This window comes from Rhinopithecus roxellana, chromosome 14 (genome assembly GCF_007565055.1).
Source record: "Rhinopithecus roxellana isolate Shanxi Qingling chromosome 14, ASM756505v1, whole genome shotgun sequence".
Classification (NCBI taxonomy): domain Eukaryota; kingdom Metazoa; phylum Chordata; class Mammalia; order Primates; family Cercopithecidae; genus Rhinopithecus; species Rhinopithecus roxellana.
This window is the reverse complement of record NC_044562.1, coordinates 86181981-86207487: the sequence shown is the minus strand read 5'-3', so window position 1 is coordinate 86207487 and position 25507 is coordinate 86181981. Positions and strand designations below refer to the sequence as shown.

General features: G+C 37.3%; 1 protein-coding gene across 3 annotated transcripts in view; it reads left to right on the top strand.

The window, feature by feature from the left end:
• The window catches only part of SATB2 (SATB homeobox 2), a 202135-nt gene that overhangs the window by 100254 nt on the left and 76374 nt on the right, over positions 1–25507 (top strand). For all 3 annotated transcript variants that reach the window (XM_010373689.2, XM_010373697.2, XM_030917024.1), the window contains 2 exons: positions 2165–2267; positions 21869–22341. In XM_010373689.2, coding sequence (XP_010371991.1) covers positions 2165–2267; positions 21869–22341 — 576 coding nt within the window. The remainder of the gene's footprint in view (positions 1–2164; positions 2268–21868; positions 22342–25507) is intronic.

The window sequence follows — 25507 nt, the reverse complement described above, 5'->3', positions numbered from 1 at the left end:
ACAGAAAACAAATCTGATTCAATCAGGGTAGCCCACATCTCCTTTATAAATGAGTTGTATGAAATATAAGACCTGCTGATGGATCCAGTAGAAGCCCAGATATTCATTTCCTTGCCACTCTGCCTTGTGCAGGGTCAATTGAAGATACAGCAGGAGGAAGGACAAAGTAAAGAGGGTAGAGAGTGAGGGGAATTTGGATTATCTGGGGCCAAAGCGATGCAGGCTTCTGGGCTTGTGGCCTCCTATTATGGGCCAGGAAGAATTGAGGAACAGTGCCAGTAATTAGACACTGTTTGTTTTAGTCCACTTCCTAGGCCATTTGGCAATACAGGGTTTAACTCTGACTCCTGCCATGGCTATGTATCCTATGCCTTTCCAGAGGATAAAATCATACAAACAAGATAGAGAGATGACAAGTACATTTGTGATTATTCACATACACCAGTGTGGCTGATGCATCTATTATTAAGCTACTTTCATGTTAAAAAAATTTTATTATTATGACATTTCAGTTTGGCACTTTTAAATTTCATATCTGTCCCTTTTCCTGTGTTAAATTTCAGTGACTCAGATATCCCACATCAGAACTATGTGAGACACGAGGTAGAAAAAAAAAAAAAATGAAACAGACATAGTCACTGTCCTCAAGGGTCTCACAGTCTAGGAACAGAGAGAATCTCTGCCCAGAGCGGGAGCTAGCTCAGCTGGTTAGGGAAGAGTCCTACTTGGTCGTTAATAGCACAAAGCCTGAAGCCCGCCTCCAGGAGATTAGGATTCCAGTGGTCATCCTATAAGGCAGCAGACAAGGCCCCATAGATTCTGTGATACACTCCTGTGATATTAACTCTTTGGGTTCCCATTGCTGTGTTCAGACCTTCAGATGAAAAGAGTTATCCTTACTATCTCCCCTTAGAGAAAGGAATTGTCATGGATAGATCAGCAACTGGGGAGGGCTAACCATCTGCGAAAGAGGTTTCTGTGAATTGAATTAGGAACCCCTCCCCCACCAGTACTGCATTAGTGATTAAAAAAGAGGAGTCTGATGTTTCAAATGGGAGTCTATGAAGGCCTGTCTGCTGGCATTTTAACCTCCTGTTAAATAACTTGATTTATTGTTACCCTTTTTATCTCTACTGCTTTGTAGAAATGTCATTAGAAGTTCTAAGATTTCTCTGAACTGTTCTGTGTCTGGGGCTAACTTTTTTTGAGAAAGATGAGATTTCAAGGCAAGATATAAAACCTTACACAGTCATTTGGATCTCTTGAATTGTTTATGCCCAGGACAAAATAAAAATAAGAAATAAAATCTGTGTATAAAACATACACAGTCAGTTCAGGTATATGTTAACATCTGCCACAAATGTTGGCCCAAACATAATACTGTATTAACTGCAAGCATTATCTCTGTAGGAAGTTCAATTCAAGGTGTGCAATTATAATTTTAACTTTTCAGTGCTATGTCAGGCTATGCTCCCCTTCTCTTTTAACCCCAATTATTAATACAAACAAATCAGCTGAGCAGTTGGGCTGAGGAGGATGAGAGCAAGGAAGAATCATGCACTTAAGCACTCGGAAAGTTTGAGCTTTGGTTCATTTTTGATTGAAACACAGTACAAGTGTTATGTTTAGTTTCCCTTGCCCTAAAATAGCACTGTTAATTTTTTCATTTGGTGAATTTTCACACAAGTTCTAATCACACGTTTCTATAAATTATATTAATTTAACTTATTTCCCTAAATGTTGTTCTGCAGTGTGTAGCACGGATGTTCTCAGATTCTTGGCTGTGTAAGCTTGTTGCAGTTGGAAGCGGAACAGAAACATCTGAAAGGCATTATTTGGATTACGGATGCTGGAGCATCTGATCTCACCTTTTGCTCTGGTTCCTAAATCACAACTGTTCTTCCTCTTTGCATTTAATCTGCATGTTCTGTCCCCTCCATTGTTGACATTGCCCCAGGGTTGACTTTTTGGAGAAAGCACTATCATTGTTGTAATTAAAGGGATGGAAAATTCAGGTAATCGTGTTTGATGTTAATAGTTCAGTTTACAGGAGAGTGACTGTTTTAAGTTTAAAAGAGGTTAGTGCAGGTTATAAAGTGCAGTTTCTTGTCCCTAAAAAGAAGTAGTCATATTTTGAAAAAATAACTATATATTTTTTTTTCAGAGTATGATTTCATCCATTGTAAATAGCACATATTATGCCAATGTGTCAGCAACCAAGTGCCAGGAGTTTGGGAGATGGTATAAAAAGTACAAGAAGATTAAAGGTAAACGGACTTTTTTGTTTGTAAAGCCTGTTTTCAGTTTCTGAGGTTCATGAGTTGTTGATTGTTTGGAATTTATGCTCATTTTAGATACAATTTATCTAATTTTTTTACAAAGGTGAGATCTTTAATATTCCTGTCATGAGATCCGAATTGGCTCACTTAAAACCAAGAAGATATTTGAAGTAAAAGTAAAATGAGTAGCACAATATGTTAAGTTTATAGTTTTCATAAGTGATACCTACAAAGACCAAAATCCTTTAGAATGAAAACTTAAAAGCTGTCATTCTTGGTTGAATCAGCACTTACAGTTTGGATACTGATTAACAGATACTCTTGGGGTATCAGGATGGCTTTGGTCAGAAATAGAGTTTGATGTTGTGACCCTTTGTCGACGATTCCAGAGCTGTGGTGAAAGCACGGGCGGGCTCTGCGTTCAGGCAGACTTGGGATCAAATCTTTGGCTTCTACATTCTAGCTGTGGGAACTTCAGCAAATTATTTAACGTCACCAGGACTCAATTTCCTCATCTGAAAATGGGGAATAAAGTACTTAGGTCACTGGGTAGATGCGAGGACGAAATAAGACAATACTGGCACAAAGTAACCTATTGATAAATAATAGTATACTACTAATAATAATTAATAGTAGTAGTCATACTAGCAGTAGTATATTACATATGGAATTATGTTTGGTCCTGAAAATAAAGTTCCTTTATGTAGTAAATAGCATGCTATTTGGATCACCTAGACCTTTAAACATGTCAGGACCATTTCAAATATGTCAGTGGTGGAAAAATTCTTTTGTTTTCATTCCATTCAGATAAATGTTACCTACTAGGGTCCCTGAGGGGATTTGGGGAATTTTTTGTAACATTGGTTTTGATGGTCCTTTCAGTCCATATTTTGCATAATTATGCCATATTTATCACACTTTATAATATGTATACATAGCTTTGCTTACTCTGACCCCATCTGAAGGGCAAATGACAATTTATGATGGGTAAGTAAAAGTAAAGGATGAATTTATTTGTTTTACTACTTGCAGGTTTTCTCAGGGGAGACAGGATGTCAAAGTAGTGCTTGTTGGCTATTGAGTGTTTGAGAGATTTTTTACAGGGTTATCTTTTGAAGAAATTAAGTGTACAAACATTGGTAGCACATTTCTGATCACAAAGGAATGAGAGTGTTTTATGCTAAATATACATTTTATAAGGCAAGCCAAAATATTGAGCTACCCAGGAGAAATTAAGTATACTGAAAACTGAATTAAGATCTGTTTCTTTTCAACAGATTCTAAAATTCTTAGAACACTTTAGATCCTGGTTTGGGCAAATGCTTTAGGATATTAATATTCACCTTTGTACATTATAAGATGAATAACTCCTTCTCATTATAAGACATTGTTGTGTGGCTCAGAAGGGTTTCTTTTCTGTAAGTGTTGCCTCCAAGTTTTTCTTTTAAAATAGGATTGTTAAAGTGCTTCAGCATATCCTCTTCGGCTAAAAATCAAAAGAATCATGCAGCTTCAAGGTCATTTGTTAGATCCCATTTACTTGCTGTTATAAGAAAAAGTAAGAGAGTGTCCTCTTAATAGGCTGGAGTATAATTCCAGATTCAGAAAGATTGGAAACTCTTCATTCTAGTGTTTTCAGAATTGCCACTACAGAATGTGTGTGTGTGTGTGTGCGCATTCACACATTAACACTCATGTCTTCTACTTTTCTTTTTTCTTCCTGGAGCTTTAATTCTTCAAGCTGTATCTTCTTTTTTTTTTGTTTTTTTTTTTAAGATAGTAAATGCACAGTTAAATCTTTAAGTGCCATAAAAGCAGACTGAGACCTTGATTTCATTCAGTTGGTCAAGGATCCACACCTGAAGAGGCTGTCAGACACTGTGTACACATACTATTCAAAGAGATGGAGCTAGTCATTGCTGTTGAAAAGTGTGTGTGTGTCTGTGTGTGTGTCAGTAGGAGGAGAAAAGGGAAGGTTAAGGTATGTGTGAAGTAAACACAAGCTGCCATAAAACAGTTCAAGTGGTGTTGATTCATCAACCAAGGGAGTGGGAGGAAAAACAAAGAATTCATGACAGGTATAATGGTGCACAGAAAATAAACATCCAGAGAAGTGCGTTTTATTAACTTTCGACCCTCAGAAAAAAGGAAGTGTTGGACTGAGGCAGGCACATTTTATTTGGTAGAAGCCTTTTTCTATGAATAGATGTTGCTGTGGGAGTTTCTACCTAGTAGGACCCATTTCTCATGGGAAAGTAATGATTTGATTTGTAAAATTTGTTTGTGTCCCTGCTTTCAACATGAAAAAAAAGGCAATGAATTCCAAAATTGGAAACCATTAGTAGTGAAACCAGAATTCCACCATAGGGCTTTTTCTGAGAACCCAGAAATCAGAGTTCCATGTCCCTCTCAGCCTCCCTACCTTCCATTTCTACTTCAAAGTTACCAATTTACATGCACTTCTATGCACTATTCAGCATAGAAGAAAATCTCAAGTCAACTTACTGACGTCCCAAACTAAATGCAGGCTACATTGTTAAATATGTTTCCTATTATCTGCTAATGTCTGTTTTAATAAAACAGTGGGAACTAAGTGGTTGCTTCTTAATCAAAAACATGATTTCCTAAACATAAGCTATCTGATTCTGTTACAAATTGCCACATATAGATCTCCTAGGTCAAAATTTTTTTCTCTTCTCATAGAAATAAATAAACAGTAAAATAATGATATACTCTGAAAGATCAAAGTAAATATGACTAAAACCTGGCAAAAATAAAAGTCTACTGGAAGGTTAAAAAAAAGATCAGATTGCAAATTCTATAGTTAATGCTTAAATAAATATGAGAAAAATGAACAATCAATAATTTGATATCATTAAAAACAGATGTGAAAACTATATACAAATGGAATTGTCTAAATTTTGAAGTAAACATTTTAATGTGCATTTTTTGAATTTGTTGTTATTATAGCTAAACTATTTACACTTATTCTTTAGAAAGTCCTAAATTGGTTTGGCTTAGCATGTTAACTTTATTTTCCCCAGTGATCACAGCAAAGCACATTCTGTTTACCTTTTTTCTTTAATTTCAAAGACAATCATGGTTGACACAGACATATTTGAGTTAACATGAGCATTACTTCAGGATAGATAGGGAGACAGTGTGTATGCTCTGGTTTCAAGGTCTAAGACCATGATTCTGTTTCCCAGGAGTATTTGACGTTGAAGAAAACGAAGTGGGTAGGTAGGGTAGGGTGGTAGGTTGGTTTAGACAGCATTTTTTTTAATTGCCGATCATCACATACTATAATTGCTTCTGGACCAGATTTTACAATATAGAGCTCATAAGCTCCAAAGTATAAGAAAAAAAAAAAAAAGTACATTTTATCTAAAAGAAAAACAAACAAAAAAAAACCAAAAAGTTTAATATTTAGGAATTTTAGTATTGTACATGAGGAGAATCCATAGACACCTAGAAACATTCATGCTATTCCAAAATATTTGTAAGGTCTTGGGATTATGAGGGATTTACCAAAGTAGTTTTTTAGTAAATTCTACACATTTTAGCAAAATTTTAATTTTTTTACACAACTTTTTTTGTCCGAACTCCTGATGTGAACTTTCCCCATCATTGTTATGAAACGAAGGGGCAATCATATATGTAGTACCACCATCAGTTTTACTCTCATGGCAGTCTACTTTTGCAGGGGATATAATAAAAATAAGAAAATGCCTTAATAAAGAATCTTTTATATATGTTAAATGTGTCCTAATTGATAAGTTACAAGAAAATAATTTTATATCTAAAGTGTTTGTCATCTGGTACCAAGAGCACAATAAGCAGTTATCTTAGGTGAAGTCAATCCCAATGATTTAATATGCCTCAAGAATGGAAGGGTCATTGAAAGTTTACACAAATACGGGTGGCTATTATAAAATTATTTGTGTTATAAAATAATACCATTAGAATGGGCGGACCTAACCAAACCCTGTTTTTTGGCCAGAGTGCAAAATTATCCCCATCACTTTTCTTTTCTCAGTCATTGGCCAAGAACCCTCTGATTGTTAATTGTCTTAATTTTATTTGTTTATTTGAACTTCTTTTGCCAGATATTAAAAAGCTGAGAGAAAAGAGGATTTTAAAAAGCAGTGTTACTTCCCCAAGCCTGGTTTATTCTAGTAATCAGTATTTTATCTGACCCTGTCTGATCTAGTCTTGCAAGATCAAACGTCCAGGCCAGCAGGCAGACAGTAAACAAAGCCCATGAAGGGTTTCGGTAAACACAAAGATTAGATGTTGAATGAAAATTAAACTCCTTGAACTAGTCCTGTGTACTAAAGTGGTTAAGTGGGTTGTGATTAAAAGAAATAAGTAATTACGATCATTATAGCTGAAATGATATAATGTTACCACATTTAAAGCACCTCTTGTACTCAAAAATGATTGTGTCATTTACAAAGTGGTGCCTTGGAGTTGAATAGAGAAATCAATGTCCCCTGACCTGGTTCCATAAGGCAGCCCTTGCTTAGCCATGGTGGTATCAGTGGTCAGGACAATGCCTTTAATCAACTCCTGGTCCTTCTGCCTCTGCTGTTGTTTAATTCTGATGAGATAAAAGTAACTTACTTTTGTCTACCTAATTTTTCTGTCATGAAAGAAATTTGTTTTCAGCTTCAGATCTAAATGAAGTGTTCTGCAAGGAAGTTTGTCTGCCCTCTGCCTATGTTGTATCTTGTTGGAAGTAATGGCAACATAAAATCCTTTGAACATTGTATGCATATTTACTTATGTATTTTATCCTGACAAATTATAGCTGTTTATATTTATGGGGTACAAAGTGATGGTATGATTTTTAATACAACGTGAAATGATTAAATCAAGTGAATTAACCTATTCATCACCTCAAATATTTGACATTTTTGTGATGAGAATATCTGAGACTTACTCTGTGATATTAAAATGCACAGTACTCAATTATTAGCTATATTCACCATGCTGTACAGTAGATCTCAAAAAAAAAACCAAACTTGTTTCTCCTCACTGAGACTTTGTACCCTTTGATTATCATCTCACTGCTCCCACCTCCCAACCTGTGTTAAACACCATTCTACTCTCTACTTCTATGAATGCAATTGTTTTAGATTCCGCATATAAGTGAGAACATGCAGCATTTGTCTTTCTGTGTTTAACTTATTTCACTTAGCACAGTGTTCTCTAGTTCTACTCTTGTCATTGCAAATATTGGATTCATGGAAATAGAAACATCACTTCTACTGTCAACCACCTTTTATCTCACCAGTTTTTCAACACATGGAAGAGCCTTGCACATTTTCATTGTGACAGTCACTGATAGTATGCATAGATCACCTATGCTTGCTCGGCCCTCCAGTGGAAAGCTTATTGGTAGTTTAAGTGGAAAAATGGTGCGTGGGGAATGTCTTGAGCACTCATCTTAGACGTGGACTAATTCCTTGCATGGATCTTAAGAAGCTCATTCCAGCCGTACTGTAACTGCTTTGTTGGGCTGAATATATTTATTCATACATGTTTAAAGATGTAAAAACATTTGTTTGTTAATAATGTAGTTTGTAGATTAAAAGAAATGAACTTGCTATCTACTCATTTATACTATTTATGATGTTATTTTAAATAGACATTAATATGATGCAAAGGGAAAAATGAACTACTTTCCTTATGCCCCTCCCTACTTCTCTTACATCTATTCATTCATCCAGCCATCATGTATACCTACTCTTTGGAAGAAACATGAGACATAATTCCTGCTTTCCAAAAGCCTACAATCTGTGCGAAATGCTTAATTCATAATGTAACACATACCTTGTCATTCAAAAACAAATTCTAGCTTCTATTTTATATATAATAGCTGGCAGGATTCTAAGGGCTGGGAATACAGTGGAGACCATTACCTTTTTCTTTCTCACAAGATAATTGCAATCATAATTAAATAAATAATTTTAACTAAATGTTTAGTGAGCACTTCTGCTATGGGCCGTAATTAGTTCCAGAAGCAGTGAGAAACATCTGTATGCACATAAGATATGCTTCCTGCCTCTAGTTGTGTTGCCCTTAACCTGGCAAGAGAAGCAGCTGTATAAATGGATCTGGTAAATATGTAGTGGTGATATAAACTAGTTTGGTGGTGGCATAGAGGAAGGTCCGAAAACTCTTCTTGCTAGGTTTGACATGGGGTGGAGGGTGGGCAGTTAGGGAGAGGCAGCGCATGAATTATACCTTAAGGACAAGTGGAGTTACTGCGGCAAGGAGGAAAAGAGAAGGAGGAATGTTTTGGGCAACCAGATGATCATGAGTACAGTGGAGAAGTACAAAAGAGCATTGCATGTTTAGAAAATTACAAGTGACTGTCCAGTATGTCTAGAATGGTGGTACGTTTATACTGATACTATAATATAACAGGTGCCCAGAATGGCTAAGCTTTTGATCAGTGAAAAGGCAAAGGTAAAACATAGCTGGATGTAGGAAGGGTAGTGACACCAAATGTTGATAGAAATGACTGGGACCTGGCTGGGCGCAGTGGCTCATGCCTGTAATCCTAGCACTTTGGGAGGCCGAGGTGGGTGGATCACGAGGTCAGGAGGTTGAGAGCATCCTGGCTAACACAGTGAAACCACATCTTTACTAAAAATACAAAAAATTAGCTGGGCGTGGTGGCACATGCCTGTAATCGCAGCTACTCAGGAGGCTGAGGCAGGAGAATCACTTGAACCCAAGAGTTGGAGGTTGCAGTGAGCTGAGATCGCGCCATTGCACTCCAGTCTGAGTGACAGAGTGAGACTCTTGTCTCACAAAAAAAAAAAAAAGAAAAGAAAAGAAAAGAAATGGTTGGGACCTGGCTGGGAGATCATATGTGTTGTAACAATGAAAAATAAGGCTGAGAAGGTAGAGAACACACCTTAGGGGTCTTTGAAAGCCCAGTTGAGGTATTTTGAGGATTGTTGAAGGTTTTTCAGCAAGAGAGTGACATATTGAAAATGATGGTTTTAAGAATGATTCCTCTAGACACCATCTAAAGATGTATGAGGGTGTGAGTGGGTGTATGGCAGGAAGGGAGGTGGGTGGGAGGGGGAAGGTTGGTATGTACACCTGGTGGAAGTAGGCAAAGTCAAATCTATTGCAGTAATTGATGGAAGTGGAGTGGTGAGGGAAGTGAAGCCCTGGCTTTGAGTGGCAGAAGTGAGAAAGACAGGAAGCCGCCAATGGAAGAGGTTCAAGCAGAGGAGAGCCATGAGACTTGGTGAGAGTAAATAGGGGTATGGGAATGAGAAGGAGACATGCAAGCAAAATCCAGGTTTTGAGCTTAGTGACTCTTGATGGTTGTGACAGAAATAGGACAATACCAACGGAGATGAAATTGCTGATACCTCAGTGAGAATTGACAACTCGGTACAAATGTCCATTAGGCTGTTTGAGATGTGGAACCAGCCGACTAAAGGACAGGATGGAGAATAAATTTTCGGGCCACTTTATTGGATGACAATTGAAATGGTACCAAACGAACATTCCTTAAAGTGGAGAGCAAGAGCAGGAGAGGGCTGGAAGCTTTGAGAAGATAAAGGCCAGGAGTTAAGAAGATGCAACTAGAGAGAGTGAGGTGTCACCGAAGCCAAGGGAAGATGAGTTACCAGCGGAGGAGTGTTATCAAAGGTGCAGTGGCGGGGCAGGGGAGAGGAGAGGGAATTGGAGGCTCTTGGCTTTGGCAGAAAGGATACCAAAATGACATTGGAGGGAGCTGTCTCTGCAGTGTGAGAACAGGGAAAGCCTATGCATCTACTAAGGGAGGGGTGTCAAGGACATGAGAGGAAAGAGTCTAAACGTGGCTAAGTGAAGCATGAGGGCTAAGTGTAATTAGCAGAAAGAGGATGGAGCCAGCAGTTTTGAAGAGGAAGAGGAGTGATAAGCAAGAGCCCATCAACTAGGAGGGAATGGATCTGAGGCGCAGATAACACGGTGCCTTTGAAAGAAAGAAAAATAGTGATGTTTTCTTCAAAATCTGGGAGAAGGGCAAGGAGATGTGTAAGGAGGGAAGGTTCTGGAGATGGAGTGGACGGTGAGGATGGGCAGCTCATACCATGGGGTGTGAGACTGGGCTGGCATGACCTTCTAGCAGTGAAGGAGAGAATGGTTGGCATGGGGGGCTTGGTGGTGAGAACACCTGAAATAGGATCTGGACAGGCCATGTCTGGGGAACAAGGAGGGTGTGTGCTTTAGATTGCTCCTAGTTTCATATTTCCATTTGTCCTGCCCAGAAACAGAATAAAAAACTAGAAAACATATATAGATGTGATGGTGGCTGACAAAGAATCTACAGAGTGTGAAATGTAGACCACAAAATGCCCAGTTTATTTAAAATCTGATGATTGTGGGGACATCCTCTTCTACTGGGGAGACCAGCAGGTGAAAATCAGGGAACACTTCTGGTTTCTTGATCAATTAAATAAAGATTATTACCTGATTTTCCTTAGACACTTAGAAGGTTCAAAGCTGAAAAGCACCTAAGCTCATAAGGTGCTTGAAGCACTTAACTATAAATGCTGTGTAAGATGCTAGGACTGAAATCACATTGCCTAATGGGAGACAGTTATGTAACTATTTGCCTGACTGATGAGTGGCCTTCATTCCACCATTTGCAAGAATTTGAGATTATTTGACCTTAGAGTCCTGAACTCCCAAGGGAATGGACATGAATCTATAATCATCTAGAGTACAAATCAGACTGTGAGTTCTAACATTGGGCCTTTCAGGGTATCACCTTTTTAAGTTCTATGTAGCATAGAAATTTTGATTTTTGACTAATCCCCCTTCTGGACCAAAAGCTCCTTGAGAGAACTTCAGAGGCAGAGGTTTTGGGAACACAGGAACGTATCAATTTTCTGTCCTCCCCAGAGTCCTGTGAGCATGAGGCCTTCAACACTGTGAATACTTAGTAAATATTAATAGAATTGAATGTAATATAGATGAACTTATTTGAATATATGCATTTAGAGCAGCTTTATTTTTACACATATTATGTAGTGCACTAATCTTATTTGCTACCTGATCTGTCATTTGAGAGAAAAAAAGAAAGAAAAATCTTTGCTTGTTTAATTCATATTGCAAATGTCCTTAGCAAATGTAATTGGTTACAATCGTTCTATTTTTCTACTAATTATTGAGCTAAAGACTTAACAATAGTCAATTCAGTTGAATGGGACAGTAATACCTTTAAAAAGTACAAATTAGAGACCATTTGTGTAGCCTAAGATAAATGTGCCTTTGAGGTTTTCACAGCTAGTCTATTGAGTATTTTCCTTAATATAATGGCTTAAAACATTAAAGTCCTATAAAATCACAGAGACTGGTCAGAGGAAAAGAATGAATCATGAATTGATTGTTTTCTTTGATTAACTTTTCTTCAGGTAGGTTGAATTAAAGAATTAATACACATGGAATGCCAACTGACAAAGGCAGAATTTTCCTAAGCAGTAATGTTAAGTTTCAACAATATGATTTCTTTTACTATCATGTGCTGAATTCACCTTAGAAATTATAGTTTTAGATTAAAATAAAAAGTAAAAATAAAGATATTATTAGATATAAGCAGTTTTAGCCTATATAGAATGTTATAAGAATACTTGAAATGATCAGTGATATCAGACTGTGATAAAGCATTGTTTGAAACCAAAAGGGACAATAGTGTTCTGGTACAGAGAGGGTGGAGACTAGGAAAGGTGGATAATGCTCACTTTTTCCATGGAACATAATGGGTCCTAGGAGCTTTTATTACCAAAGAAACAGAGTTGTCCACATTTGAGTTACTTTATGGTGGATATATACATTTCTGTGGAGGTTAATGTGATGGAAAAAGGAAGTTGATAATAAGGGGAAAATACACCTAAGAAAACCAGTCATATGGTATTATCACAGTGCTGGCTGGTAGACTTTGCTTATGGGCTGTTTTATTAGGAGTTAACAAGTTGGCTCTGAATATCTTGCTCTAGGCAGGGACTTTGCAAGCAAGTTCTCAAACCAGAGACAAATTCTCTTCAACAAATTTAGAGAAAAACAAAATCTTTGGGTTTGGTAGCTAGTCTTTTTCTTTCTTTTGCTCTTTAGCTCTTTCAAGCTCAATAATTTTTAAAAATTATATTTGGTGAACTCTTCTGGTAGTAGTTTTATTTGTTTGTTTTAATGGTATGGGATTTATATCAGAGATCTATTAGCTTTGGCTGCTGCAATCATGTCTGACTGTGTTTGTATTAACAGAAATTTTTTTTTGTAGAGTAAATTGACCTTATACCTCCAGTTATTGACTAGGAGAAAATAAACCAGAAGTATTTTCAGTGACTAGGCATATTCAATGTTGGCAGACGGGATGCTATTCTGGTTTGTTGGGGGAAATTAGTGTTATGTTTACCTTTTAAAAAGATTTTAACCCAATGAAAGACTTTGGGTGGACAATGGGGATGTTGACCGTTAATGTGTAGCCCGGCTGAGTGCAAGGAGACAAAATAAGTATCAGGTGGAAGCATATGGAATTGCTGTTTTTGTAGGTCAAAGTTGTTACATATCACCCATTTCATATAGTTCAATTATATATGAATTTGTGATTGCCCAAGATTCTCAAGCTGTTATATTGTGTGAGTGTGCATACCCAATTTCACTTCTTGTTGGTTACTTGTTTCAAAGAAATACTTTCTATTTATAGAATTTGTAGGGTACTTGAGAAAGCTCTCTGCTGTGTGATTCATATCCTTCATCAGTCAGGTGGGAGTCTATGCTGATGACACTCATTTTGGGTCAAAAGCTTTCACCTCAAGAAAAATAAGATAATGGGAGGAGATTTATAAAAATAAATATAATCACTGTATATGTATATATGTGTGTGTGTGTCTTACAGTTAACTAGAATGAATTGCTAATAAACTGACAAAATAGGAATTTAAAGGAGCTATCTTTTATCATCAAGTAGAAATGCACGTTAAATCATAGGCAGATGTTATGGGCCCATCTACGTGTAGCAGACAGTTAAATTGTCTGAAGCAAATATATTGATGGAATTTTTTAAAGTTAATATTATTCAGTACTGTATCTCTAGGGGCTGCCATCATTCCTGGCACATGATAGTTGATTAATAAATGTTTATTATATGAATTTTAATGCAAATAATTCTATTTAAGTGGTTAGCTGATTCAACTGTTGAGGAATCAGTGATTTCATCACTTTTTGAGTTGACAGTCTTTTCAGTCTATGTTACACAAAGCATACAGTGGAGGCTCAGGTTGAGCTTTTACCATTCAGATGACTTATCCATCCTTCATGTCACATACATGTGCCATGTGCACTTATGCACACACACATGCAAATACAAAGTGAAACTTATCAGTAAAAAAGTTGATTGCTCCTGACCCAAATCCTGAAACTATTAATAACCACATACTCCAAACTGGGCAGTTCACTTTAAGCAGCAGAATACAGACTGCAGGGTCCTAAAGGCATAGGTTTGAATTCAGAATCTTCCATTAACAGGTTTGTAACATCAAACAATTATGACATTAAAGTCAAATAATGACATTAAAGAAGCTGACTGAGCTTCAGCTTCTTTAATAAAGTAGGCATCTTAATATCAATGCCATAGAATTATTGTGAGAGTTAAATGATAATGATGTGTAAGGGATTTAGCTCAGTGCTTCAGCTACTATATAAATGGTAGGGCTTGGTGTTACCTGAAATGCCAGTACAGTTTGAAAAAGGTATGTTAGCAGTAAAAATATGAAAATTCTTAAACTTATAATACATATATTTTTTCTAAAGAAAACCCATTAAAAAGCACTTGTGAAACATTTAGGCCTTAGAACTTGACTTTGAGTTATGCACAAAAAGAGGAAAAAGTGGCCATGTGGTTTGCGTTTTCTTATTATGAGGCTAGAGCCAGCAGCCTTAATCATTTTGAATACTCCTAAATATTTATCTGAATTTGGATAGTTATTTGACCTAGAGCACATTTTTTAATTTCTCTGGTATTAGACAAGATCATTATCTTTAAAACTGGGCATCAAGGTTTTAGAGCATAAGGTGGGGAAGCAGAGAACCTGGAGAGGAGGTTTGTAAATTTAAGGCATTCATATGCTCTAGTATCTTTTTTCTGTGCTCTAATGTTTGGGTACCAATCTGAAATTGTTGGTTTGACTGGCAACTTTTTTACCAAGAGTGCCAAAAGCAAACCAATGTCTTTTTTTGCATTCGTAGAATCACTTCCAGAGTACTTTCTAAGGTTGAAAGAGTCATAGAGAAATTCTGCCATCTTCTTTTCTTTCTTTCTTTTTTTTTTTTTTTGGCTTACGTTCTTCTACCCAGGGTTTCTAGGAGAGGTTCTGGGGAATACTAGAGTGTTATCTTATTAAGGAATCCATTAGCACTCATTCATGCTAATCCATTTACATTTGCATAAGCATCTTAATGGCTTAAAGAAAAATCCATAGGCCAGAGATTCTGGGAAATTTCTCGGTGCAAAGCCTTTTACCCAATTCATTACTTTCTACCCATTATAAGTATGGACAAACCCCAGGGGCTATGTCACAAAAGCAACTGTGTTAAGGTTTGCAGCATGAAAATACTACCATAATAGCTCTAGAAATATTATCTATCTTTTTAGCAGTATTGATAAACTTGCAAGAGCTATACTCTAATTACTATCGCTATTGCTGCTATGTTTTTCTGTTTTCTATTCTATTTCTATTTCTAATTCTATTACAAGTCCCCAAAGTTAATGTCATAATTGTTTGATGTTACAAACCTGTTAATGGAAGACTCTGAATTCAAACCTATGCCTTTAGGACCCTGCAGTCTATATTCTGCTGCTTAAGGTGAACTGCCCAGTTTGGGGCATGTGGTTGTTAATAGTTTTAGGATTTGGGTCAGAAGCAATCAACTTTCCTACTGGTAAGTTTCACTTTGTATTGCATGTGTGTGTGCATAAGTGCACATGGCACATGTATGTGACATGAAAGACGGAAAACAGCTATTTTTCTCGTAATAGAAATTAATTGTCTTAAAATGGTACTTGTAAAGATGCTCTTAGATAAGTAACCTGCAAGGTTACTTTAAGACCACTTTACAGGTAATCCTTCCCATTTTACAGATAATCCCCAGAGCACTCATCTAGTTATGACCCAGGCCTTTGAAATTTCAGTTTGCTTTTCTTTCTACCTTTCCTATGCCACCTTGCTGTTATTGGCAGGCATCTGTGCCAATCAGATGCTTCATCTTTTGCTCAAAAACCTTCAGAAACTATATTTTAGGGCACTAAGTCATTGGATTATATTTTGAGCATTGAAATTTTATTATATTTACTTTACATAATTGCAAAAGAAATAACAGGAATTAAGTGCCATAATATAGGAGTGAAAGACTATATACATATATACACACACACATACATACATACATATATATGTATATATATACACAAACATATATATACGTATATATACTTGTGTATATATATGTGTGTGTGTATGTGTGTATTATTTTATTTTTTGAGTTTTGAAAATGTTCTTGTAACAACCTAAAATATATGAATATATATATCAGGGATTTATAATATTTAAAATAAATACTTGGCTTCCTGGATGTACTATAAAAAGTATCCTAAATAAAATAAGATTTTTGGACCAAATACCTTTTCATTCTAATGCAGGTAAATTCCTGAGGGAGAAGTGTAACTTTCTCATCTGTGAACAACCAGCCACAGGCAGCAATTGTGAGCATCTGACTAGCTAATGGTCATAGGGTGCTCTTGGTTAGAGCAACATCGCTGTGAACTTGGTGAGATTTTAGGAGTTTCTGAAATTCTAATATAGGGCTACAAAGGCCTTATCTGCTTTAGACTTAAATAGAATCCCAGAAGCTTAGAGAGTGGTTAGAAAATGGCTGCCCATTCCCTGCAGTTTTCGCTCAGTCTCCCTGCAGTTTTCGCTCAGTCCCAGGAAATTTGAAGGAATCTGCAATATCCTCTTAGAACTCTGAGTTTTTCAGAGACCTGAACAGACTCCAGATCTGAACTGTTTATCTGGAAGGTCTCTGGACTGGTACCTTTCCCCAGATGTTGGAATAGCTACCAAAAGCCTCACAGCTACTGGACACAGAAGCATTTGAGCCCCCCTTGCCTTGACGGTTTCTTAAACCATGTTCTGTTTGGGAACTTACATTAGAAGCTGGGGACATCATTCCTTTCCAGGTGATTCCCTCTCTGGTACTCACCCTCAAGGCTTCAGCCACAGTAGAATCAAGTTCATTGTGAATTAAATTGAAGCTCTGATTTAAAGCTCTGGGAGCAGTTGTGAGTTACTTATTTATTTATGAGACAGCGTTTCACTCTGTCGCCCAAGCTGGAGTGCAGTGGCATAATCTCGGCTCACTGCAACCTCTGGATTCAAGTGAATCCAACCTCCTGGATTCAAGCGATTCTCCTGCCTCAGTCTCCTAAGTAGTTGGGATTACAGGCATGAGCCACCACACCTGGCTAATTTTTGTATTTTAGTAGAGACCAGTTTTCACCATGTTGGCCAGGCTGGTCTCGAACTCCTGACCTCAAGTGATCCGGCCTCCTCGGCCTTCCAAAATGCTGGAATTGCAAGCGTGAGCCACTGCGCCAGGCCAGCAGTTGTGTTTTTACTGTCTCTTTAATAAGTAAGCATGTTGCCTTTGTCAGAATATTTTCTGTTGTGAATGTGAACATTGCTTTCACCGTCAGAAACAGCACTACCATTTACCCTTCATTTTTTCCAGGATTTCTGATCTTCTGCTAAATACTGCAGGCATAAGATGGCCCTTAGGGCCAAGGTGATGTCTTTGGTCTTAGTTTAGTTTAAGACAGACTTAACATGATGTTTTCCGTTATACAGTGAGAAAGCAAGAACACAAAACCAGGCACTGCTGTTAGGTCTGTGTTTCACACATTGTGATTACTTTCTAGTTATTTTAAAAGAAAGAAGAGAAAGGAAGGGAGAGATGGAAGGAGGGAGTAAAGGGAAGAAGAGAAAGAGAATCAGGAAAGCAGGAAGGGAGGGAGGGAGGAAAGAAAGAGAAAAAGAAAGTTCAGGCTCAATTTTCTGATACAGTCTGGCACATCCTGATGCTCCCTCTCTTTTTTAAGCATCTGTACTTCACTTGCTGTGACTTAAGAGGCTAAAAACGTTATTCTGATATTATTTTTATAAGAGTGGCAGCAAGAACTAAATTAAAATGTTTTCAATTTAGGCAAAATCAGCCAGGCACGGTGGCTCATGCCTGTAATCCCAGCACTTTGGGAGGCTGAGGCGGGCGAATCACTTGAGTTCAGGAGTTGGAGACCAACCTGGCCAACATGGTGAAACCCCCGGTCTACTAAAAATATAAAAATTAGCTGGGCACCGTAGCACATGCTTGTAATCCCAGCTACTTAGGAGGCTGAGGTACGAGAATCACTTGAACCTGGGAGGTGGAGGTTGCAGTGAACTGAGATTGCACTACTGCACTCCAGCCTAGGTGATGGAGTGAGACTCTGTCCCCCCCCCAAAAAAAAAAAAAAAAGGCAAAACCTGTGTAAATGGTTTCTGAATTCGTGTTCTGCCTTGGTCATTGGAGATGCATCCTTTTGAGAGCATTTGATCCTTAGTCATTCTTAAAGTCGAGATCATAATTTTTTCTTCTTCTTCTTTCATTCTTGGGAGTAAAGAATTTGGCTTTTATTGGTAGAACTGTTAGGAACTGAAAAACATAAAGGGTGGCTAGTCTCAGAGAAAGAATTTAAAAACTGGTAGCCCATGGGCAGATCTGGTTTTCAGAAATGTTTTGTTTGGCTTTTATTGTATTTTGAAATGGAATTAGTTGCTAACACTTAAAAATTAGGAGATATCATGTAAAATCCAGATTTTTTGTTTTCTCAAAAAAAAAGCAAAAAACAAAAAAAAAAAACAAAAAAGAGGATAATGTAAGAAAGACAGAAACTGGCTGAGGTTAGGTAGTGGTTGCTACCTTTGAACTGGTTAGACTTTCTCTCCTCCACCTAGTTCTTCTGCAGCTGGCTTTTCTGGCTGTTATCTACCTGAACAGGTAGGTATTTGCATTTGTAGTTTCTTCGTTAATATTTACTAAGTGGTTAGTACTTCACGGTGTTACTACGGATGTAATATGTTGCTATGTCTTTATAAGATACTTCCATAGTTACTGTTCTTAACTGTAAGAATTTATAAGGATCCACCTGGAAACTCATAAGGATAGAAAGAATGATTATATATAACCTCACAGAATATGGACTGACATTATTCAGACTCTTATTGCACCAATTCATATAAGTTTCATGGAGCTCTGATGTTTATGCTTCATTGTGAACAAGATTTTAGCTAGATCTATGAATGAAGTATTTTTAAATTATGTGATTTAGATATATCTCAAGAAAGTAAACTCACTCAAATGTAATTAAATTGTTGAAACGTGAAAATATCAAAATTTTGGAAAATTAACATTTGGTCAAATAATGCATTCTATAGGAGGATGGTTCTGTGTTTTTTCAGCAGAAAATGAAATAGATGGCCAGGCACAGTGGCTCATGCCTGTAATCCCAGCACTTTGGGAAGCTAAGGCAGGTGGATCACCTGAGGTCAGGAGTTTAAGAGCAACCTGGCCAAGATGGGTGAAACCCCATCTCTACTAAAAACACAAAAATTAGTTGAGTGTGGTGGTGGGGCATATACCTATAATCCCAGTTACTCGGTAGGCTGAGCACAAGAATCACCTGAACCCGGGACGCAGAGGTTGTGGTGAGCAGAGATCGAACCACTACACTCTAGCTTGGATAACAGAGTGAGACTCGGTCTCAAACCCCTCTCCCCACCAAGAAATGAAATAGATAAAATATTTCCTTATTAAGAATCTGAAAACATAATTTAATGTCTGAATTTATCTTCACTTTGACTGAATTAAAAGAAAATAAACAAAAGTGAATCCAATATTTAACTGAGACCAAATATTTCTGTCTCTAAGATTTTACTTTGGAATCAGTTCATGGTCTCTTTACCTTTTTTTTTTTTTTTTTTTTTTTTCAGTGAGGAAATTATGATGGTAATTCCTGTTCTATGGAAACTGTTAGATTATATTATCTGGAGGCTCCTAACCGTTTGCTTGGTTTGGTTTTAAGGCTATGTACTTTAAAGTTTAATTAATATAATAATTGAAAAAGGTTTGCCTTTAGAAGATGAATAATTTGTTTTCTTAACCTTATGAGGGAAAGGTGACTTGTAAAACAAATGAATTACACTGTGAGGATTAGGTGGGGTGCAGTGGCTCACCTGTAATCCCAGAACTTTGGGAGGCCGAGGCGGGTAGATCACATGAGGCTAGAGTTCGAGAGCAGCCTGGCGAACATGTTGAAACCCCGTCTCTACTAAAAATACAAAACATTAGCTGGGTGTGGTGGCACGTGCCAGTAATCCCAGCTACTTGGGAGGCTGAGACAGAAGAATCACTTGAACCTGAGAGGTGGAGGCTGCAGTGAGCCGAGATTGCGCCATCGCACTACACCCTGGACAACAAGAGTGAAACTCTGTCTTTAAAAAAACAAACAAACAAACAAACATTGTAAGGATTAAGTTAGAAATTGAGCCCTAAAAGAAGTTTGAAGTAAACTCTTGACTTACTTGGGAGTTTATAGGAATGTTAAGCAAGAAATCAGGCTTTTTTTTTTTTGAGACAGAGTCTCACTCTGTCACCCAGGCTGGAGTGCAGTAGTGTGAGTTCCACTCACTGCAGTCTTCACCTCTGCCTCCTGGGTTCAAGCAATTCTCCCGACTCAACCTCCCGAATATCTGGGATTACAGGAGCATGCCACCATGCCTGGCTAAATTTTGTATTTTCAGTAGAGATGGGGTTTTGCTATGTTGACCAGGCTGGTCTCGAACTCCTGACCCCAGGTGATCCACCAGCCTTGGCCTCCCAAAGTGCTGGGATTGCAGGCATGAGCCACCATGCCCAGCCGAACTGAGTTTCTTTAAAAAGCAGGAGAAAGCACTGTACTGTACATGTCTAAATATAAGGTGATACAAAGACTTGGATGTTCACATGTTTTCCTAATGGGATATTTTGCATGCATAAAACTTGTAGACATGGATATAAAATAGTTAAATATCTACCCACATTTTAATGTATTAATTTACTTCCACACATACCTTTTTAAAGTCACATATTGCATAAAGTATTAATTTAGAAATACTACTTCGTTCCACGCTTACAGTTCATTGGCTTTATTCAGATGCTTCACATGTGATTTGGCATCAGTGTCTGTCATCACCAACTCCCCTGTTTTGAGTCATCTCACCCAGTTGTCCAGCACACATCATTTCTGCCTAAATTTCTTAAGACTCAGTATTTTTTTTAATAAAACCATGATTCTGTCACTGTTAACTATATGCCAAGCCACACATGCCATTTGTATAATAGGGAGACAATTTTTTTTATATGTGTTCTATAGGTGAATATGTTTGATCTCTAGCTTCTTAAAGTTATCTTTAATGGACTTTTACATAGTCATATCCAGCATTTGCAATCATAAGAAATAATTGCTAAATTTGTATGGATTTTTTGCTTTTAAAAAGAGATCTTGTTATATTATGTTACACCTGTAAGCATTTAACACTAATAATGATGGGATTGTTTCAGCCCCATTTCTTTTCTCCAAACCAAACTTTGTTTTTCATGACTGAATAATACAGAGACGTGGATAAGGATTTGGCTATGAGGTGACTGTCTTTCCTGAGACATTATCTTAGGGAAAGAAAAAGACTTGCCTTGTGCTTGTAGATATGTGATACTTACTTTCTTTTCCCTTTCAAAGTTATTCTTTAAATCTTTATTAAAGCGCAATATAATGTAATAAAGCAGATAACCTGGAGAGAGGGTGAACTTCATTTAATGGCAAGTTGAGGTGATGTTATTAATTTTGTTATTTTTTTTCTTATCTGAGTGCATAGCACAATGTTTAAAATATCAATTTCTTAAAGAAACATTTCTATAAAAATAGCAAGTGAGTCAATAAATGGATATACTATGTGGTAGACATTTTTTAATGAACATTTCCATAGTTGTATAATAATATTTATGTGAGCTTTTTACTAGAAGGTAGCACTTAATTTGTCAGGAGATGTTGTCCTTGTCATTTCCTGATAACCATTAACTACATACTACAGAAGATAAGAACAGCTGGTGCTTTTATAACAAAGGGTGATTGGGGAGATGATAGAGCTTGGGGATCTAAGAGGATTTAGAATGGGCAGTGGTTTCTGTCTTGGCTATTTAATGAAATGCTTACTTTTAAGAATTTTAACAAATTGAAGTGGCAAATATTTTTACTTTCATATGTTCCATGAGAAAAACCTATTGTAACATTTTGCAGAAAAGAATATCGCTTTTATGCTGGAACTTCCATCATTGTATGAAAAAATGTTTATATTATTAACATACCAAAAGTTATAATTCAGTTCTACATATAAATTGTACCAATGAAAATAATGATGAATTATCACTTTTATCTCTTAACAGTGGAAAGAGTGGAACGAGAAAACCTTTCAGACTATTGTGTTCTGGGCCAGCGTCCAATGCATTTACCAAATATGAACCAGCTGGCATCCCTGGGGAAAACCAACGAACAGTCTCCTCACAGCCAAATTCACCACAGTACTCCAATCCGAAACCAAGTGCCCGCATTACAGCCCATCATGAGCCCTGGTCTTCTTTCTCCCCAGCTTAGTCCACAACTTGTAAGGCAACAAATAGCCATGGCCCATCTGATAAACCAACAGATTGCCGTTAGCCGGCTCCTGGCTCACCAGCATCCTCAAGCCATCAACCAGCAGTTCCTGAACCATCCACCCATCCCCAGAGCAGTTAAGCCAGAGCCAACCAACTCTTCCGTGGAAGTCTCTCCAGATATCTACCAGCAAGTCAGAGATGAGCTGAAGAGGGCCAGTGTGTCCCAAGCTGTCTTTGCAAGAGTGGCATTCAACCGCACACAGGTACAATTAGCATTGAACACTGTAATTAACAATAATACCGGGGACAGAATTGAGATAGGTCATAATTATTTTTATCTGTTTAAAAAGTTTTATGGAGCTCATCACATAGAATTAGATTAATTAATAATCCTTAGTTAATGAAACACTGTTACCATTGATCCATGCATGAACATGATTAATTTACTAATTGTTTAATTTTAATGATGTAATGGACATCTTTGAACCCAATGTGCAACTCAGGACCCCAAATGTTACTAATGACTTGGGTATGTACTCTCGTCCTCTCCATTTACTGTTTCCAGATGTAACCCTGATCTTGAATTTTGTGATTATCACTCTCTTGCCATTTTTTTTTAAACAAATTATAAAACTATGCATGCCCAATCCATTTTTTCCCTTGGTTTTGAACTTTATAAAAGAAATAAAATTATGTTTTATAATTTTATAAGTAAAGTTTTATTTAAAAATTTATAAAAGTCCTTCAAAACATACAAGTTAGATTTAAGATATTGATAAAAATGATACTGGATAGTTTACTCTTACTTTTAATGTTTGAGGGAATATAACATTACATGTTGAAAATGTAAACAGTTAATTCACACATGTCTTATTTTTATTGAGGGTGCTTATATGTAAGACATTGTTTTCCACCAGTAGTTCTTAAACTGGAGTGTGCATCAGAATCACCTGGAGGGCTGTGAAAACACAGACTGCTGGGCCTCATCCCATAGTTTCTGATTGAGTAAGTCTGAGGTTGGACTCAGAAATGAACCTTTCTAACAAGATCCCAGGTGATTATGATGGTAATGATCCAGGGCCACATGTTGAGAAACACTTACGTAGCCCTTATATGAGTAAGAACAAAGCAAATGTGCATAACCTCAGGGAGCTAACGATCTAGTGGTGAAAACCAGGTAACCAGATAACTAGAGTAAAATGTGAAGTGTGATGAGTAATGTTGGAGAGTGTAAGCAGTGGTGGAGGTTCATGGCGAGGTGGAGGTGAGGAATACTTCCAGGAGAATGAATACCGTAAGCCTTCAAGACAATAATAGGTTGAAGTTTCAGCACCCTGGTAAATGCAAGGCAGGAAGCTAAGCTCTGTGTAGATGCAAAAAGGAGAAAAATAATGGGCAAGCACATATGTAAACAACACGCTAGAGTATTAGGTTGTCAAGGGGTTAGACCTTGAAGGATAAATAAAGTACAGCAGGCAAAGATGATGAAGAAGAAGAGTATTATTTTAAACTAAAGAAATTCATAGGAAAAATGTTGAGTTAAAAAATGCAGGAATAATTTGAAGACATAAAACAACTCATTTCTGAGAAAAACTGTATGAATGTACAGAATGTAGGAATGCCTTCATTTATCTGATATCTGTTCAGAGACACATGATAACATACACTATAAATGGACCTTACAAATAAAAAAAGCATGCCAGATTGAAACCCCAGTAGTTTGGAAAATACAGTAATGTTTCCAAATTTAATTACTTCAGAAGTTAAGGGGCTGGGCATGGTGGCTCATGTCTGTAGTCCCAGCACTTTGGGAGGCTGAGATGGACAGATCACTTGAGGTCAGGAGTTCAAGACCAGCCTGGCCAACATGATAAAACCCCATCTCTGTTAAAAGAAAGCAAAAAAATTAGCCGGGCATGGTGGTGTGTGCCTGTAGTCTCAGCTACTCAGGAGGCTGATGCAGGAGAATCACTTGAACCCAGGAGGCAGAGGTTGCAATGAGCCGAGATCGTGCCACTGCACTCCAGCCTGGGTGACAGAGTGAGACTCCATCTCAAAAAAAAAAAAAAAAAAAAGAAGTGAAAACTCTCACTGGAAAGAAATCTGATAAATGTTGGTAAATTGGATTGCCTGATGCAAGTTAACACTCAAAAAAATGCACCTAAATGAAATGTTATACCAGTTATAAATATTTTACATTTATCAGTGGTTCATTGTTAAAAAGGGTCATCTGCTTACTTTTGGTTTCCACTTCTTTTGCAAGAAAAGGTAAGGTAAGAATTTTGTAGATACTGTTTAAGCAATCCTGCATGAGTTAAATAGATCGTGTTTTTGTTAAGTCAGTTAATACGGTTTTTCTCTCTTGTTTGAAAGTGTGTTGGATCTCTGGTTGAATTGAAGTGTATTTCTGTTATATAGGCAATTGTAATTTTTATTAGTTTTGAAATTGTCCTATGATTAATGAGTCATTGAAAAATGAGTTTTTGTGCCGAGTGCGGTGGCTCATGCCTATAACCCCAGCACTTTGGGAGGCTGCGGCTGGCAGATCACGATGTCAAGAGAGCGAGACCATCCTGGCCAACATGGTGAAACCCCATCTCTACTAAGAATACAAAAATTAGCTGGGTGTGGTGGCTTGTGCTTGTAATCCCAGCTACTTGGGAGGCTGAGGTAGGAGAATCACTTGAACCAGGAGGTAGAGGTTGCAGTGAGCCGAGATTGCACCACTGCACTCCAGCCTGGCAACAGAGCGAGACTCCATCTCAAAAAAAAAAAAAAAAAGAAAAAGAAAAAGGAGTTTTTGTTAATGGTTGGGATTTTCTTACTAGCCTCATGTGGCAAGTTTTGGTTATCTCTCATTATATATATTTTACCTTTTTATGGGAAAAACTACTCTTTTTGGTGTAAAGATATTTTTTATATTTTCTTTGCTTGTAAAGAGTTATTATCAATTTGCAAGTATAAAAACTGCAAGTATAGTTGGTAGTTCATAAAAAAGGTAGATAATAAAACTTAAAAGGGATGGCACAGATTGAAAAAGGCCTTGAGTGCCAAGACAAGAGCTCTGAACTTTAACAGGCGCTGGAAACCATCAAAGGTCTTATGTAGGAATATGCTGTGCTCCCACCATCTTAATTAGATCTTATGGAGGTTTGACAGCAAGGAGGTAGGAATATCATTTAGGAGGCTGCTGCTAGTATCCAAGGAAATGTATGGAGGTTTTGAACTAGGCTGGTGGGGAGGGTACAGAGAAGAAACATTTTGGAAATAAAATGGACAGAAAGTGTATAAATGGATAAAGAGAGGAGTAGAACTGACACCAAGCTCCAAGCCCGATGACTGAGAATAAAGGTGTAATTATGAAGGGAATCCAGGAAGACGTGGGAAGAGTGGTTGGAGTAAGGTTAAAGTGATAGTTTTAGATTGGGT